Below are 16,715 nucleotides of genomic sequence, written 5' to 3' on the forward strand. Positions count from 1 at the left end.
CTGCGCATGCGTGCAAGTGGGTCGGAGAAGAGGCGTGGCCTCTCTGCGGCCGGCCGAGACCGGAAGCAGGCTGCTGACCCCTCCCCCGCACCCCCAGCGCAGGACTGTCGGGAGGCTCCGTTCCCCGCGTCCCCTGCCCATCTCTCCTCCTTCGGCGGCTCCTTTCCCTTCTTCCAGGTGTCACGGGCACCAGTGACCACCAGGTGGCGGTGTTGCCCGAGAGAACGCTCTGCTGCCACCTGGTGGCCCAAAGTGAACACTACTGTCCACTTCGAAGGGTGCGGGGACGACTTAGTACTGGCTGAGGAACTGGAAACACCTACTGTGACCTACTGCGTGCTTCCCAGACTGACCCAGGGGCCCAGAAAGCAATGTTCGGATTCTGGGGGCTCAGTCGGTGAAGCCTCTGCTTTCTGCTCCGGTCACGACCCCAGGGTCCTGGGACGCAGCCCCAGGTCGGGCTCCCTGCTCAGCGGGGAACCTGCTCCTCCCCCCGCCCCTCCCCCTGCTCGCGCGCCGTCCGTTTCCGTCCAGTGAACAGGTAAGATGTTTGGAGCAAACAAGAAACACCTTCCAAAGCCCTCCTCGCCTCCCCCCAAGTGCCCCCGCCGGGACAGGACTGACCCACGCGCACCGCACGCCCCGGGCTCTGACGGGACACGCCGGTCTGTCGGCTGACCACGCGGACCTGCGCTGAGAGTCCCCGTCCCGAAGACCGAGCTCGCTGCGCACGGCGCGGGGACAAGCGGACGCGCGACATCCGAGGTGCCATCACGGAGGGCGCGACACACTCCGGAGACCCACGCGGCCCCACGCACGGAGCCTCCTCCGGGGGCGGGAGCTGCCCCAGGTGCCGCCGGAGAGGCCGTCCGGGGCTGCCCGGAGCTCGCGGCTCGCGCGTCGGCTGCCGCCGGTGACCGCTCGCGGCGCCGCCACGGGGACGGCCTTTCCTCGGAAAACCCCCTCAACGGCCCGTGCGGTCGCCGACCCCGACACGCGCCCGGGGCCACTAGGCCCCTCCTTCCATTCCGAGGTCCTCTGGGAAGCCTGGTCCCCTCGCTCCCCCGGTCTCCGTCAGCCGAAGCAGCTTCTCCCCGTCCTCTCGGCCCTGGCCCCTCGAGGCCTCGCGGCGGGTCTGCCCCTGCCCCCACCGCCCGCACCCCGAGCCCCGCGACCGAGGCGCTTCGGGGACTTCCGTGCGTGCAGGTGCGGCGCGCAGTCCCACACCCGACCCTCCACGCGCCGCCGGGGTCCCCTTCCCCGAGCGGCCGCCGGAACACGTCAGAGACCCACGGAGACCCCGCGGCCGACCTCGGCCGGAAATCTACCCAGAGCCGCGGACGGTCCCACGCCGGAAGGCGGGCCGGAAGTGTGCCTCGAGCCCGCCCCCGAGTCTTCATTGGAAGGAGACATAGGAACGGGTGGGAACCCGGTCCGGTTGTGCTTCCTCATTGGCTGAAATCGATGAGCGGGCGAGAAGGGGCGGAAGCAGGCTTCTCCGAGTCGCTTCGTCGGCCCTCGGGTTCTCATTGGCTGAAATCGAGAGTTGCGCGGTGTCTCTCAGTCCTCCGGGTCCCTCGCGGGTTGCTAGCGGCGACAAGCTCTTGCCCCGCCCCTGGGGGGTGCCCTCTTTTTTTTAAACCCCAAATTGGGGACCAGGCGATCCTTCACCCCGAAGCCTGGGGGTCTGGACTTGGCCTTTGCTTTCAGAGGCCTCGAGTCTGCCGGAGCCCTGGGATGTAGAGAGACTGGAGCGGCGAGGGGACCCGGAACGATTCTTTCGCGGAACCATTGCGGCGAGGCCCCTCGGAGCGCGCGCAGGGGCGGACCGCGGCGGGCCGGGCCAGACGGGCAGGGATGGCGGCGACGGCGACGGGCGCGGCCGACGCGGGGCAGGGGATCGCGGTCCCCGTGGAGCTGCGGCGCGAGCGGCGTATGGTGTGCGTGGAGTACCCAGGCGTGGTGCGCGACGTGTCCAAGATGCTGCGGACGCTGGGCGGCGAGGAGGGCGTTTCCCGGGTGAGAAGCGGGACGGGGGAGGAGTGGCCGGGGGGACCGCGGGCGCGACCCAGTCTGGGACCTCGGCCGGCGGGGCGGGAGCACCCGGAGCAGGGTGGGCTCCTTGGCAGCGGAAGTCGGGGCGGGCGCCGGGGCGTTAGGTGGGCGGGGACTGGCGTCCCGCGCGCCGGGCAGGACCGCTTTTCCTGGGGAGCCGCGGGAACGGGCTGCGGTGGAGACGCCGGAGGGCAGGGGTGTCCTTTCCGTCCCCTCCTCCCGGGGTGCGGGGACCCGCTGGGCTGCCGCTGCTTCATTCACCGCGAAGGCCCAGGCGCGGGGCATTGAGGCAGGGAGCCCCAGCGGCGCCCCGTCCCAGGACCGCGGGGACCGTGGCCCGCGCAGCCCCGACCGGCTAATTCCAACGTGGAATTACGTTTTCACACGTCTTGTCTGTCTTGGCCGCTCGGCTCCTGGGCTGTGACCTGCAGGAGGGCGGAGCCTGGTCTGCCGCGGTCGCTCCCGCCGTCGTGCCTTCTTCCCGAAGTCGTCCGGTGCGTGACGGGATCCTCGGGCAGCCCAGCGGGTTAGGTCCCGTAGCCTCTTTTCCCGGGGAAGACTCGGGGAGGAAGAGTCGGGTCAGACACTGCGGCGGGCGCGGTGGGGGCTTGAGCTCACGCGTGTCTCCCCCGAAGTCTATGCTCTGGCTGCGCTTCCTCCGGCTTAGTGAATGGGGGAAGCCCGCGTGCAGCACCGAACGCCACAGGGGCCGGGTTAGCCGCGTGTTGTTCTTAAGTCCTGGCTTACTCACTTCACCGTGGCACCCACAGGGCCCCCGCTCTCACGAGCCCCAGGGGTGTCTATAGCCGACTGCAGCGTGAGCCTTTTGGAAGAGACCCGCCACTGATTCGCCCCTTCTGTGCCGCGGGTGCAGCTTTTCTGCCCGCCCGCAGTGGGGGCTGTCCCCAGTCTCACAGTCTCACTGATCCGTGTCCTGCGAGAGGGGATTCCTGAAGGTCGGGGCTCCTAACCTGCTTTCCCCCTCCGTGGTTCCTGAGCACCTCTTAGGGACCAGGCTGCTATCAGTGCTGGGGACCAGCAAGGTGGGAGGTGGATACTCTTGGCCCAGTGAACATTGCTGGGGCTTTCGTGGCCACACAGCTGACCCTTACTGTGTCCCTCCTGCCGTGTTCCGGGCAAGCACTCGTGGGTGGGCGACCCGCGTAGAGTGTTCACCATGAGCTGGACACCAGACTAAGCGTGTCGCCTGTTCCGTGGTTCAGCGATTCATTTAGTCGTCGTTGCAGTCCTGTGAGTAGGTGCTGTTCGTATCTCCGTTTTAAGGAGAAGGAACAAGTCTCGGAAAGGACAGGTGACAGCTAGGCAGAGCCAAAGTGCTTCCTACTAGTTGATTTCATTTCCTTTGGACCTGGAAACGTTTGCCCGTGAGACTGATAGGAAGACCGTGTGGGGCAGGTAGTACGTGGGGGAGGAAGGTCAAGACAAGCCACCCCGCCCTGCCAGCCTCAGTTCCTCCGTGGTAGATTTGATTCCCTGCACTGAACAGGCCCTTGCAGTGGGGGGGCTCTACTTAGCTGGCTGTCCCCGTCTGCAGCCTCCAGCCTCTTAGAAGGAGGGGAGATTAACCTCATTTTCTCTACCAGATAAAAAGGAAGATACTTGGGTTCGAAGAATGAGTCTTTTGAGAATTCAGAGCTGGGAATGAACTCTGCGCCCCCTGGCCCTCCCCTTGTCGTCTGGGTCACCATCGGGCTCTTGCTGAGCGAGGGGCAGCTCTCTGCCCATCGCTCAGCTGCTCACTGCCTCGCTCTGCCTCCGCCTGGCCCCAGATCTACGCAGACTCCACCAAGAGGCTGGAGCTGTACTTCCGGCCCAAGGACCCTTACTGCCACCCTGTGTGCGCCAACCGCTTCAGTACCAGCAGCCTGCTGCTCCGGGTCAGGAGGAAGACCAGGCGGCAGAGGGAGCTGCCGGGGCTTGAGCCCCACCCCGGGGCCACGTTCGACATAGAGATACTTGGCATCATCTCCACGGTTTACAAGTTTCAAGGTAACTGCAGCTTCCTGTGTTGGGTTATTTTAGGACCTGTGTCCACATTCCTATAGGTGCTCTGTGGGTGCTCACACTGGGAAGGAGGCCAGTCTGTGCCCTGGAATGAGGGGCGGGGGATGAACAGAGCTGGACAGTCCAGGTCCCATCCGAGATACGTGCGTTTCCCCCTCCATGCACAGCCCTCAGTGGATTGTGGGCTCACTGCTGTTCATCTGCGTACTTCAGAAAGGTTCGTGTTCTAAGTAATCCTGTAATTTTTAAGGCCGTTACATGGGGCCAAATAAAATTGGTTAGCAGGTCTCCAATTTTTGACCGTCAGTGTTTTAGAACCGTCTCTAAGTCTTGACTCTGTACTGGTCTTGCCTTTTCTCTGAAGCCTTCCCAGATCATCTCAGCCCCCTGGGACCTCATGTTCCTTTGAACTCTTGGCCACCTGGATGTCTCCCGTGGGGTCCTCAGTCAATTTGCTACCCACAGGGAGCCCCAGTGAGGAGGCGGTAAGGGGCGGGGCCGGGGGGGGGCAAGTAAGAAAGAGCCAGTTGGTTTGGGCGGGCGCTCAGCTGCCCTCAGCCTCCGGCTCTTCTCCGTACAGTGTGGGAGCCTGGGTTCCTAAGGTCCTAGTGAAGGGTCGGGGTCTGGGGGATGCCATGAAAGGGCCAGTACACGCACACAGGAGGCACTTGGCAGATCACTAGGAAGCCTTAGTGGATGCGCAGCGTCAGCTGCAGCTCTCAGACGGTCTGCGGAGAGCTCGGATGCAGAAGAGGGGCTGGAAAGTGGAAAAGGATGGAACCGGGACCTGGGATCCCACACTGGGCATTTTGAACATCAGCCGTGCTGGTGGCATGTGGTGCTCCCCAACGAGGGCCATCCTTCCTGGGGCATGTGGTGCTCCCCAATGACGGCCATCCTTCCTGGGGCGAGGTCTTCCCATGATGCGTTTTCCATCCGTCTGTTCGAGCTGGCACCCCGCCACTCAGTCCACATCCTGGCCTGCAGCGCCGGCTGGCCTGGGGGCTTGTCTGAGGAACAGAGTCCCAGAGTCTTCAGCTGGGCCCCAGGTGCGTGGTGTGCACTCTGCATTTCAGGAAGTGCTGACCTAGACCAGACCCTCACGCACCACACCTTCCCCGATCCTGGCCCTGCCGGGAGACTCCCAAGTGCACAGAGTCACGTGCGCAGGAGTGTTTCAGAGGGTGCTGTTCTGGCTCCCACCTCCAAGGCTCCCTCAGCACCTCGGAGAACGTGTGGGTGTCGACGTGCCACAGCCGCCAGTTCCTGGGAGGGTGTAGTGGGGTGCCCGCCATCTGGCCGCCTCTCTTTCCAGGAATGTCCGACTTCCAGTACTTGGCGGTGCACACGGACGTGGGCGGCAGGCACATGTCCATGTACGACAAGGTGCTCATGCTCAAACCCGAGAAGGAGAGTTTCTTCCACCAAGAGCTGCCGCTCTACATCCCCCCACCCATCTTCTCTCGGCTGGACACCCCAGTGGACTATTTCTATCGGCCAGAGACGCAGCACCGGTAAGCCCCTCTACTCTACCCCCAGCCGCTGCAACATCACGTTTCAGAGCAAGGGCCCTGTGGTCAGGGGAGCTGGGTCCCAGAGGCAGCCGAACCGGTGATGTAGAGACCTTGCTCAGAGCTCCCACGCCATAGAGAAGGAATCAGGATGTCACCTTAAGACTTGGAAGACTCGTGCCCCAAGGCAGTACCTTGAAATACTTGGAACAGTGAGTTGCCGGCAGAGTTTGGTAGAGTAAACAAGTGATCGTCCATGAGTAGGGATGTGGCCAGTGAACGTTTAGCCCTTCCGGGCCAGGGAACCCTGTGCAGCGTGTGGGAGAGCAGGCTCGTGGGCCGATGTGGCATTTGGCCAGGATGCCTTGCTCTGTGAAAAAGGCAGGTGTAGGAGTGCATCCTGTGCTGCAAAAATAAATTGTGGCATGACGGTAGAAACCTAGAAGGTTTTGGAAGATGGAGCCCAGAGCAGTTACCTGTAGAGGGGTGAGAGGATGAGAATGTTCTCTTCCCTCACTAAATGTTTTCATCAACAGTGCGGACCCAGGGTCATGACCTGGGGCACTGCTTGGAGCCCTGGGTCAGCAGAAGACAGATGAGGTCTCTGCTGGGCTGGGTGGGGAGCTGGATGGAGCACGAGTGAGCCAGGAGTGAGTGATGGGCCCGTGGCCAGATGCGCATCTTAGAGGACATAAAAGGGCATAAGGGCAGTGAGTGGGTGAGGGCTCAGGGCCCTCAGAGGGGCTGACATCTGAAACAGACCTACGTGATGACATATCTGGGCCAGTGAAGATCTGGGGAGAACATTCCAGACCAGGAGACTGGTGCCTGTGAAGGAGTGGTTGCAGAGGGAGTATGGGAGAGTGGTGGGGTGAAGGTCACAGAGACTATGGGGAGGGCCTTAGATTTGATCCTAAGGAGAAAGTGCATTGTTCTCTTCCCTTAAAAAAACACGGAGAGTTCCAAGCACAGCCCAAAGCAGAGCGAACACTCCAGCTGCAGCCCCAGCTTCTGCGATTGGCCCCATCCTGCTCGTGCGCCCCTGCCAGGCCCCAGCTTCCCAGCGTGTCCTCGAGAAGTCAGTCCGGGCGTCCCATGCGGAGGGGCTTGTGTTGCCGTGTGAACCTGCCGCGCTGTTGCCGGGACAAGCGAGAGTAGTGGCGTCCCCTGCGCCTCCCGGTGCCAGTCGTCCCTCAGTCTCCCCAGTCAGAAGCAGGCCTCCCAGCAGCTTCCATTCGCAAGGCTCAGGTCTCTTGAATCCCTGGCCCTTTCTGACCACAGGAGCAAGTGGTGGTTCCAGGGGTGTAAGTAGAAAGGGTCAGGCCACACCTCTCCCAGCCGAAGCCCTCCTCGAGGGGTGACAGGTTTTTCTGTTTGTGTGGTACTTGACACAGGTGTTTTAGGCATGGGAGAGACAATTTGCATATTTCTGAAATGCTTTGATTACTTCCCCCGCAAGCATTTCCCCTCAGAGCCTGAAATAGACACGAAATACACAAGGGAAACTAGACCCCTCTGCGCTGCTGGGCCCTGGCATGGGCTCAGCGGCTGAGTCACCGTCTGTCCTGTGGGACGTGTAGGCAGCTGCTCCCAGTCCTCTGGGGAAGGCACAAGGGAGGAAGGCCGGCTGCCCTTGGACCACAGGCCCTTTTTTCCTCCCCATGTGGTTTATTGATGTTCCAGCAAATGGAAAGAACCTGCCTTTTTTCCCAGGGCCATTATTGATTTTTCTGCTCTGCTGGCCTTCTGGGGTACACCAGGGCTGGTGGGGGGGCCGGGATGCAGCCTTGCTGGCCCCTCCTTGGGTCCAGGGAAGTTGAGCTTCCTGCAGGACCCTGGGCAGAGGAGAGTCTGGGAGGCTGGCCCTCAGGGTCCCTCCTCGAGAAAGTCAGTGGGGGACCCGGTGAGGTGGCCCAAGGAGCCCTTTCCCTGTGGTGACCGGGTCCCAGCAGGCAGCCTACCAACAGGAGTGAGCCTCTGGGGCCTTCTCTCTTAGGGGTGTTCAGGGTCTTGGGGGATGTCTTTGAAGTCAGAGTCATATTACACATTTTTGGGGTGGTTTCTAACAGAGTCACTTTACAGAAAAGGCACAGACTTGCTGTCTTTCTAATTTTATTTTCCAGTGTGTTCCTTGTAAACATGCAGATGGTTTTTACTTGTATAGAAAATTAAGGTAGAATGGAAACAAATTTAAAAGGTAGTAATCACCTGGGTGCACTTGGGTGGCTCAGTCAGTTGGGCATCCGACTCTTGATTTTGGCTCCGGTCATGATCTCAAGGTCATGAGATCAAGCCCCACTTTGGGTTCAAGATGGGTGTGGAGCCAGCTTAAGATTCTCTCTCTCCCATGCCCTCTGCCCCTCCCCACTCAAAAAAATAGAATAAAATAAATAAAAGGTGATAATCACCTGAATGAGAACGTGGGAGTCCAGGACATGCTTTAAAATGTATTTCAGGGGCAGCTGGGTGACTCAGTTGGGTAAGCACCTGACGCTCGGTTTCAGCTCAGGTCATGACCTCCGGTTGTGAGATCGAGCCCCATGTCCGGCTCCTCACTAGCACGGAGTCTGCTTAAGACTATCTCACCCTCTCTCTTGGGACGCCTGGGTGGCTCAGTTGGTTAAGCAGCTGCCTTCGGCTCAGGTCATGATCCCAGCGTCCTGGGATTGAGTCCCACATCGGGCTCCTTGCTTGGCAGGGAGTCTGCTTCTCCCTCTGCCTCTGCCTGCCACTCTGTCTGCCTGTGCTCACTCTCGCTTCTCTCTCTATGACAAATAAATAAATAAAATCTTAAAAAAAAAAAAAAAAAGACTATCTCATTTTCTCTCGCTGGCTTCCCCCACTGAAATAAATACATCTTCTAAGGAACCCTTTTTTAAAAAGTGAAAAAGTGTTTTTCACAATAATTTCGTGGGTTTGAAGTAGGGTACGGATGAAATGAAATTGGCCGTGTGGGAATCATTGACACTGTGGGGCTTCTTGAGACCGTCCTCCTGCTTCAGTACAGGCTTGACGTTTCTGACAACCAAACTTTTTTTTTTTTTTAAGATTTTTTATTGACTTACTTGAGAGAGAGAGCACGAGCTGGAGGAGGGTCAGAGGGAGAAACAGACTCCCCCCTGAGAGGAGAGCCTGATGTAGGGCTCGATCCCCGAGATCATGACCTGAGCCAAAGGCAGATGCCCACCCGACTGAGTGACCCAGGCCCCCCAACATCCGCCTTAATGAGCTGACCACCTGGGCATCCTGGCCTGGCGCCAATAGAGCAGCCTGAGCACAGCGGCCTCTAGAACCCTCCCTCCTGACCCCTGTGCTGTAGGACGGTGCTGTTCAGTAATGACCTTCAGCCTCCCTTCACCCAGCTGTGGTTTAGATGCCAACCATCAAAGGGTGCGGGATGGGGTTCACGGGGCCCAGAGTCCCAGCTCTTGTCTTTACGAGCTCTGACCCTAGGGAGGTTTCTAGCTGCTGTCGGTTACTTCGTAGGAAATGGGTTCCTTCCTCGGAAGGTTGTCTTGAGGGCTAAGTGAGTTAATCAGGGGAGTCAGTAAGTGTCGTCCGTGTTGCTGGACAACTGACCCAGTGCACCCTCTGTGGCTGTGCCTCGCCAGCCCTCCCTGCTCGAGCCACACGGTTCTGTCTGGTGCACACGGTCTCAGTGTGGCTGTGAGACCAGCAGCCTCACAGCTTTTGGCTACCCGCCCCGCACCCCCACCCGGTTTCCAAGCTGCGGGCCCAAGGCCTTTGTGAGCCGTGGGCACGGTCGCTGCCCCGTTCCCGCCCGGCCGTCGGCACAGGTGCCGGGGTTCTCCCCCAGCCCGTAGCCCAGACTCCAGGGAGTGGCACCCGCACGTGGGCTCCCTGCCTGGTCCAGCAGGCCCGTGCCTGGGGTCCCCTTGGAGGTGCCCCAGCCCACCCCAGCTCTCTCCGCCCCAGGGAAGGCTACAACAACCCCCCCGTCTCAGGCGAGAACCTCATCGGCCTGAGCAGGGCCCGGCGCCCCCACAACGCCATCTTTGTCAACTTTGAGGAGGACGAGGTACCCACGCAGCCGCTGGAGGCTGCCGTCCAGACGTGGAGGAGGATCTCCACCAACCCCACGGACCGCAAGGTGGAGGAGGAGCTGCGGAGGGTGAGCCCCGCGGACCGCCTCCGTTTACCCCCCCGGACCCTTCCCCTGTGTTGCCCGTGGCTGTGCTGACTGTGTATAACCGGGTCACATTTCGTCTCCAGATGTCACATCTCCGAGCCATGCCAACATAAGCCCTACATTCCCAAGGTTGAAAATACTTCAAATACTTCTCAGAACTCTGGAGAGGTCCTTGAGGGGTGTAAGCAGTCGGTGCCCTGCCTGCTCGTGACTTCCCAGTGCAGCTCTGGGGTTCAGGAAGCTTTCGTTTACCCATCCCTGGTGACAGGAAACCAGATGGCGCACCTGCTGGGTGCCCCCTGCGGCTTCACCCACGTTAGTGCTGGAGGGAGCAGAGTGGCCTTCCGCCTGCCTCCCCCTGCCCCCCAGGCTGGCAGGCCCCAGGAGGAGCTGCTAGGGCCTCTGTTGCTCAGGCCTGCCCAGGCGTGAACAGCAGGTTCTCACGGAGGCGACGTTGCTACTGACAGAGGCTCCCCTCAGCCCTTGCTGAAGCGGGTTGTTCCCTTGGAGGTTTATTTCTTAAAGAGACTGTGTGAACTCCTGACTGGTTTCCAGCCTTACTGGTCCCTCGTGGGGAGCCGTGGGGGGCCGCTCTCCAAGGGCCCTGCTAGTCCTCCAGGCACAGCCCAGTCCCCAGCCACACTGGCTTCTGCAGTCCTCCCGTGGGCCAGGCCGTCCCCTTCAGCCTTCACGACGTCCCAACTGAGGCTCCACCCTCCAGGTTGGGGTTCGGGGTCCCAGAACTCTGGCATGTCCCCGTCTTGGCCCTGCTCTGGCTCCTTCAGTCATCTGCCTCCCCAACTATCCTATGAGCTGCATGAGGACAGAGACCATGTCCTTCGTGGTTGTTCCAGGATGCCCAGGCCCTGTAGCCACACCTGACCCAGGCTGGGTGTGCGGTCCCCGCTTCCAAAGCCAGGGACCCGTGAGTGAGCGCAGGGGCTCCTGGAGGCTGCCCCTTGCCTGGTCAGCCCCTGCTCTCCACCAGCTCGCCTCCCAAAGGCTCTGCTGGGGACCAGACCACTCTGGAGAGCCTGAGCCAGGCGGGCAGGAGGCTCCTGGTGCTCATTTCAGTCTCTGCCTTGACCCCCAGCTGTTTGAAATCCGTCCCGTCTGGTCACGAAATGCCGTCAAGGCCAGTATCAGCGTTCACCCCGACAAGCTCAAGGTCCTGCTGCCCTTCATGGCCTATTACATGGTGAGCGCCTCCCCTTGCTTCCCGCCAGAGTCACCCTGATCGCTGATAGGACCTCTAGGAGCTTCAGCAAGAACAGGTGGCCCTGTCCCAGCAATCCCCCCCACCATCCCGGGTGGCTTGTTAGAGCCCCAGGGAGGCCCTCGGGCCTCCATGGCCTCCCAATAACTTTAGCCGTACTGGATGATTTTAGGATTAAAGAGTAGTTATAACTTTTAAGTAAAGGGATTATACTTTTTTTTTTTCCTAAAGATTTTATTTATTTATTTGACAGAGATCACAGTAGGCAGAGAGGCAGGCAGAGAGAGAGGAGGAAGCAGGCTCCCTGCTGAGCAGAGAGCCTGATGCAGGGCTTGATCCCAGGACGCTGGGATCATGACCTGAGCTGAAAGCAGAGGCTTTAACTCACTGAGCCACCCAGGCGCCCCAGGGATTATACATTTTTAAGTGATCTTATATTGAGAACATTCTAAGGACCGGATCGTTATATATTATATTCCCTTTAGAGGTATATATTTTATCCCTTTTCGTCCCTGGGGGGTGGCAGTGGGATTCCCTTCTTGCCTCTGAGGCAGAGCCAGGGCTCAGAGAGGTGACTTGTGCCGAGGTCCTCTAGCCAGCATGTGACAGAGCCACTTGGGACCCCCAGCCTAGTTGCAGAGCCCAGGTACCCTAACCACAGGGCCACCAGCCTTGGCTCATTCTGCCTGGGCTCAGTGGGGGTGGGGGTGGGAGGGGCAGATCTGCCTTTGGCTCAGTCCAGGAGGCCCTGGGAGTGAGGCGTTGTTACCGAGGTTCCCAGAGGCGCTGGAGGAAAGCATCCTCCCTTACCCAGGGTGCCTGCATGGAGCCCTGGGGAGGCAAGGCTGAGATGTGACCATGACATGATGACAGGTGGGGCAGAAGGAAGGCTCTTGCCTCCAGACTTCAGAGAGCTGCTGTCTGTCTTTTAGCATCAGTTTTCTAGACATAGGGACCTCAGGTGTATGCTTGTTGGCATGGCGGAAACACTCCCTGGGCACTTCCTGTGTGCCAGGTGGCGTGAGAAAGGCTCCCAGGGCATCTTCTCATGTAATCCTAAGAGAAGCGATGGGAAAGGGGGCTCCTGACACCTCCAACAGGAAGACCAAGGCTCAGAAAGGCCAAGTGACCAGCCCAAAGTGACAGAGCCGCACACGGCAGAGGCCGGCTGGGGGCTCCAGAGCTCTCCCCAGCTCTCGAGCGTTCAGTTGCCCCACCCCGGGCCTGTATCCCTGAGCCAGCCAGGGACGGGCCTCGCTCCTCTTTACCCTTCCACCTTCTGTCTCCAGATAACAGGCCCCTGGAGAAGCCTGTGGATTCGATACGGGTATGATCCCCGAAAAAACCCAGATGCCAAGATTTATCAAGTCCTTGATTTCCGAATCCGTTGTGGAATGAAATACGGTAAAAATAACTAAAACCTTGCCTTGCTGTCTCTCTCTCTCTCACTATCTTTTTTCTGCTAGTATTCTCTTTTGTGGGGGTGATCGACGTGGGAAAGATAAAAAAACCTTTGCTTCTTGGTGAAATCTTTGTAGAATAGCGTAGAAGTGAGGGTCCCAGCTTGAGTCCTGGCTCCACCATTGGCCCTCGAGCTGCTGACCCCGCTGTTCATCCACTCGGTTATTCTCACTGCTGGCTCCCACAGTGGGGGCCAGGCGCCCGGTAAGCATCCAGACCCCTGGCCTGTGGTGAGCCACTGCTCGCGGTCCTGTGTGGCTGGCACTGGAGTGGTGGCTGCTGGTACCTAGTGTGTGGGGGCCTGGCGTTCCTTTCTCAGGAGCCGGCCCCAGTGAACCCCTGGTGCGCTGATGGCACAAAGCCAGTTCTGGTTACCGGAAGGGCCTCTGCGCCCACTTGCTCCCATCACGCCTTTCCTGGTCTGCAGGTTACGCCCCGAGTGACATGCCCGTCAAGGCCAAGCGCAGCACCTACAACTACAGCCTTCCCATCACCGTCAAAAAGATGCGTGAGTGCCTCTGCTCACTGGTGGCTGGGGGCTGGTTTGCCCTCACACTGAGAGACACTGAGGAAGATGGGCCTCTGGGCCGGTGGGGGAGGGGGTCCCAAGGGGCTGCCCCAGGGCGCTGCTGACCAGCATGGCAGGGAGGGGCGGGGAGAAACGTCCTTTTTATTCCCAAGTACTGCTGCTATCCCCTCACAGCCAGCCAGCTCGTCACCATGCATGACCTGAAGCAGGGCCTGGGTCCATCGGGGACGCCTGGCACACGGAAAGCAACCTCCAACAAGTACAAGCTCAAGGTGGGTGCCCCCCGAGCCCCAGAGGAGAGCAGCAGCCCACCTGATCAAGGGCTCAGCGGACCGTGGAGAGGAGGCACCTCCCTTGTGCAGGCCGGGCGCACTCCTGCTCCCAGAGTCCCTAGTCAGGGCCACCAGGAGGGGGTTGGACAGGCAGCTCTGCCCACTGGTGCCTTCCAGGACAGCCTTGGGAAGCATGCCAAGGGCTTGGTGCGAACCACCCAGCCCCGTGGCCACTCAGGACCATCTGGGCGTGTCTCAGAGAGGGATGGGTGACACCAGCAACTGCGCATGGCTGCCTTTTGTGAGCCTGTGGCCCCTGCCCGGATGGGCCACGTGGTGTGTGTGCAGAGCCACGGCAGACCGCCCGGCCTCTCACTGTGGGTGGAGTGGGGTACTGAGGTCCTCAGCACTCTCGACGGCTGGAGTCTGTGGGCTTCCCACCCCCTTGGGCTCTGTCCCTAACCCGGCTCAGCTGCCTCATGCTGGGAGGGTTGTTTGCGGGGAGGCACGTGTAGCTGACACGGGAGGGGCAGGCAAGGAGACAGGCACCATCTGTGTCCTCTTCTCATGAGGCCTCCATGTCTTGGCCTCAATGGCTGTCCTGCTCCTCAGGCTGTGTCATCAGGCCACCAACCCTATTTCTAGAAAATGGACACTCAGTAAACCCTGCTTCTCAGCGGGCACCATGTGGGGCCCAGTTGGTAGGAGGTGATGAGGAATGAGGGAAGACTGTAGAAGGCTCGCGAAGCTGGCATGACAGTCTGCACCCTAGCACATGGCCGGCCACACAGGTGGCTCATGGCCCCAGGGCCGAGGGCGTCAGAGCCTCTGGATGCCAGCTTCTAGTCCCCGGCCTGTCCACACGGCCTGAATCTGGGGGGTTGGGAGTGGGGAGTCAGGCCTGCCAGGCGCGAACCGGCCAGGGAGAGCTCTGAGCTCTGACGCACTGTCCCATCCTCCTGTCCTCTCCCCAGGACTCAGTCTACATCTTCCGGGAGGGGGCCTTGCCGCCTTATCGACAGATGTTCTACCAGTTGTGTGACTTGAACGTGGACGAGTATGTACTGAGGGTGGGGATGGTGGCGCTTGGGACCAAGGCCTTCCCTGCCCCTCTTCCGCTGGGCGTCAGCCTCTGTGGGAAGCCCTGCCTGGGCAGCAGGTGCTGGGGTGCCTCCGTCAGCCTCGTGGCCCACAGGAGCAGTTTCTGGTATCTGCCTGGGCTGCGCCCCTGGGCAGAGAGCTGCGGTCCCCCTCCTCCATCACGCATGTGAAGGCTCGGGACATGGTTCCTGTGGCCCCCCCACCTGGCCGTCCCCATAGCCCAAGCGACCTCCCAGCCAGTTGTTCTCAGTCATGTTTAAAAGGGGTGGTGGGCGCACTGGGATGGGAAGAGGCGGGAGCACGTTAGACGCAGCAGAATCAGGTGAGAGCCTGGGGTTCTGCAGGAAAGTACACATGTTCCCCCCGAAGTGTGCAGCTTGGGGGCGGGGCCCACATTGGTTGGGACCTCAGCTGGGAACGGCTGGCTTCCGTGGGTACTCCCCACGTGGGTGCTTCTCAGCACCACGCTCTGCCCTCTGCACGGCTGTATGCGTGCGGGCGTTCCCAGTGCCGGCCCACCTCTTCCGCACCCTGGGGCCCCCGTCACCGGAGCTCCCCCAAACACCGAGTCTCCATCCCCAGGCTACAGAGGATTATTCACCGCAACGACGGGGCCGAGACCTGCTGCACAGAGCGCGATGGCTGGTGCCTTCCCAAGACTAGCGATGACTTGAGGGACACGATGTCCCTCATGATCCGGCAGACCATCCGCTCTAAGAGGCCTGGTGAGCGCTCGGGGTGCAGGGGGCCCCACGCTGGGACAGGGCAAGCATCCCTACAGGCCCCGTTTCCCAGTAAATTACACCCCGGTGGAATCATCCCACTGGAAGCCACATCCCCCAGGCTGCCCGCCTCTCCCTGGAAGGGAGTCAGGCTGCTCAGCCCAGGGGGGTCAAGGCAGGAGACAGGCCTGGAGGGCAGGGCTAGAGCCGGGCTGAAACCACCGCTTTGTGCCCTGACACCCCCCCACCTCTTCCAGCCATCTGGGAGTGCGTCCTGCCTATTTCCTTGCACCAGGAGAGCAGGGGCAGCAGGTCTGGGGGACCAGGCAGCCCTGGCTGCTGGTGGTGGGATGTGGGGAGTAGGGAACACTTGCTGGTCTGTGGGTCTGATGAGGCGGGGGCGTGTGAGCGAGAGCAGCCCCAGATTCCAGACCCCGCCGGACTCCCTGGAGCTGACGGGTGTAGGGACTCCCAGCCTTGTTTGGGACGTGGCCCTGTCTGAGAGTCTCTGCTTGAGGCTCTCAACCCTTTCCCCGGGAAAAAAACTCACAGCACTCCTGCACACTCTCGGGGTCCCTTGGACCCGTGAAGCTACCCAGCCTCTGGGGACGTGGTTTTCACAGCTGTTGGCTTCCGTGGTCCCCTGAAGTGCTTGTTACACTGTGGAGTGCCAGGCCCCCTGGCCCTCTGTACTTCCCCAGGCAGCTGCTCCAGGGCCTGAGCCCAGACACCCGTCATTGTAAACAGGCCTCCAGCAGCCTGATGGCTGGTCTGGACGTGCGGCTGTCTGGCACCTCTCTCGGGCTGAGGCCAGCAGTAGCTGGTCTGGGGGCCACCCAGGAAGCCTGTGCTGAGACACACATGGCCTTGTCTTCTGGCCCCAGCTCTCTTCTCCAGCCCGGCCAAGGCCGACAGGGAGAAAGAGCCCCTGACATACGAGTCTGGGGATGACGAGGAGGATGAGGAGGAGGAGGAGGAGGACTTCAAGCCATCCGATGGCAGTGACAACGAGATGGAGACAGAGATTCTGGACTACATGTGACACAGTCCTGCTCCCAAGGCTGGGTGTCCTGATCACACAAGACTGGCGAGGGAGCCGGGATAAGCCATGGCTCCCCAGTGCTGCCCATGGTAACCGGAGCAGCCCTGCGAGCCCCCCCCGCCAGAGGAAAGCTGGGGTCTCGGCGCTGGGTACAGTTGACTCTGGTCCTACCCGTGTGCCCGTGACACCAGCTGCACAGGGCTGCACTTTGGCCCCAGGTGCTTGGGGACATCCCCAGAGGGTGTGACCTGGCTTTCCGCAGGCATGAGCCAGCCCAGCGTCCAGCAGGCTGAGCCGGTGCCCAACACCTCTCTCTGGCTGAGAACAGCAGAAGTGGGAGGGGGTGATGTGGCCAGGGGAGGGGGGCGGCCTTGCCTCGGGGTTGATGGCTGGTCACCAACAAGGAAGCTGCTCCGTGGTCACAGATGGGCCAGGGCTGTCCTTGGGTTTGGATCCCATTCATCTGGGACCCAGCTGGAGTTGTTCTTACAAATACACGTTCCAAGGAGAAAGTGGTGTCTCTCTGTGGGGGTCGGAGCCACAGGACGGTTTCCTCTTGCAGGTTGGGGGGGAGCAGCTGGGAGCACCCCAGATTCCAGGCCCCAGATGGTCCTAGAGCCGTGAGCTCAGC

General features: G+C 60.8%; 1 protein-coding gene across 2 annotated transcripts; it reads left to right on the forward strand.

The window, feature by feature from the left end:
- The first annotated feature begins 1,613 nt into the window (after positions 1-1,613).
- On the forward strand, positions 1,614-16,596 carry GTF3C5 (general transcription factor IIIC subunit 5). Of its 2 annotated transcripts, none has more exons than XM_047700012.1 (11): positions 1,614-2,019; positions 3,846-4,065; positions 5,396-5,594; positions 9,528-9,723; positions 10,835-10,939; positions 12,247-12,361; positions 12,846-12,926; positions 13,122-13,219; positions 14,194-14,276; positions 14,903-15,045; positions 15,927-16,596. In XM_047700012.1, exons 1-11 carry the CDS (start codon positions 1,858-1,860, stop codon positions 16,082-16,084), a joined length of 1,560 nt encoding a protein of 519 aa, XP_047555968.1. In that variant the 5' UTR covers positions 1,614-1,857; the 3' UTR covers positions 16,085-16,596. The 2 variants fall into 2 exon arrangements, with proteins under 2 accessions (XP_047555968.1, XP_047555969.1); XM_047700013.1 differs by lacking the exon at positions 1,614-2,019 and adding an exon at positions 2,417-2,549.
- The last annotated feature ends 119 nt before the right edge of the window (positions 16,597-16,715 follow it).

The sequence above is a fragment of the Lutra lutra genome, chromosome 13, assembly GCF_902655055.1.
Source record: "Lutra lutra chromosome 13, mLutLut1.2, whole genome shotgun sequence".
Taxonomy (NCBI): domain Eukaryota; kingdom Metazoa; phylum Chordata; class Mammalia; order Carnivora; family Mustelidae; genus Lutra; species Lutra lutra.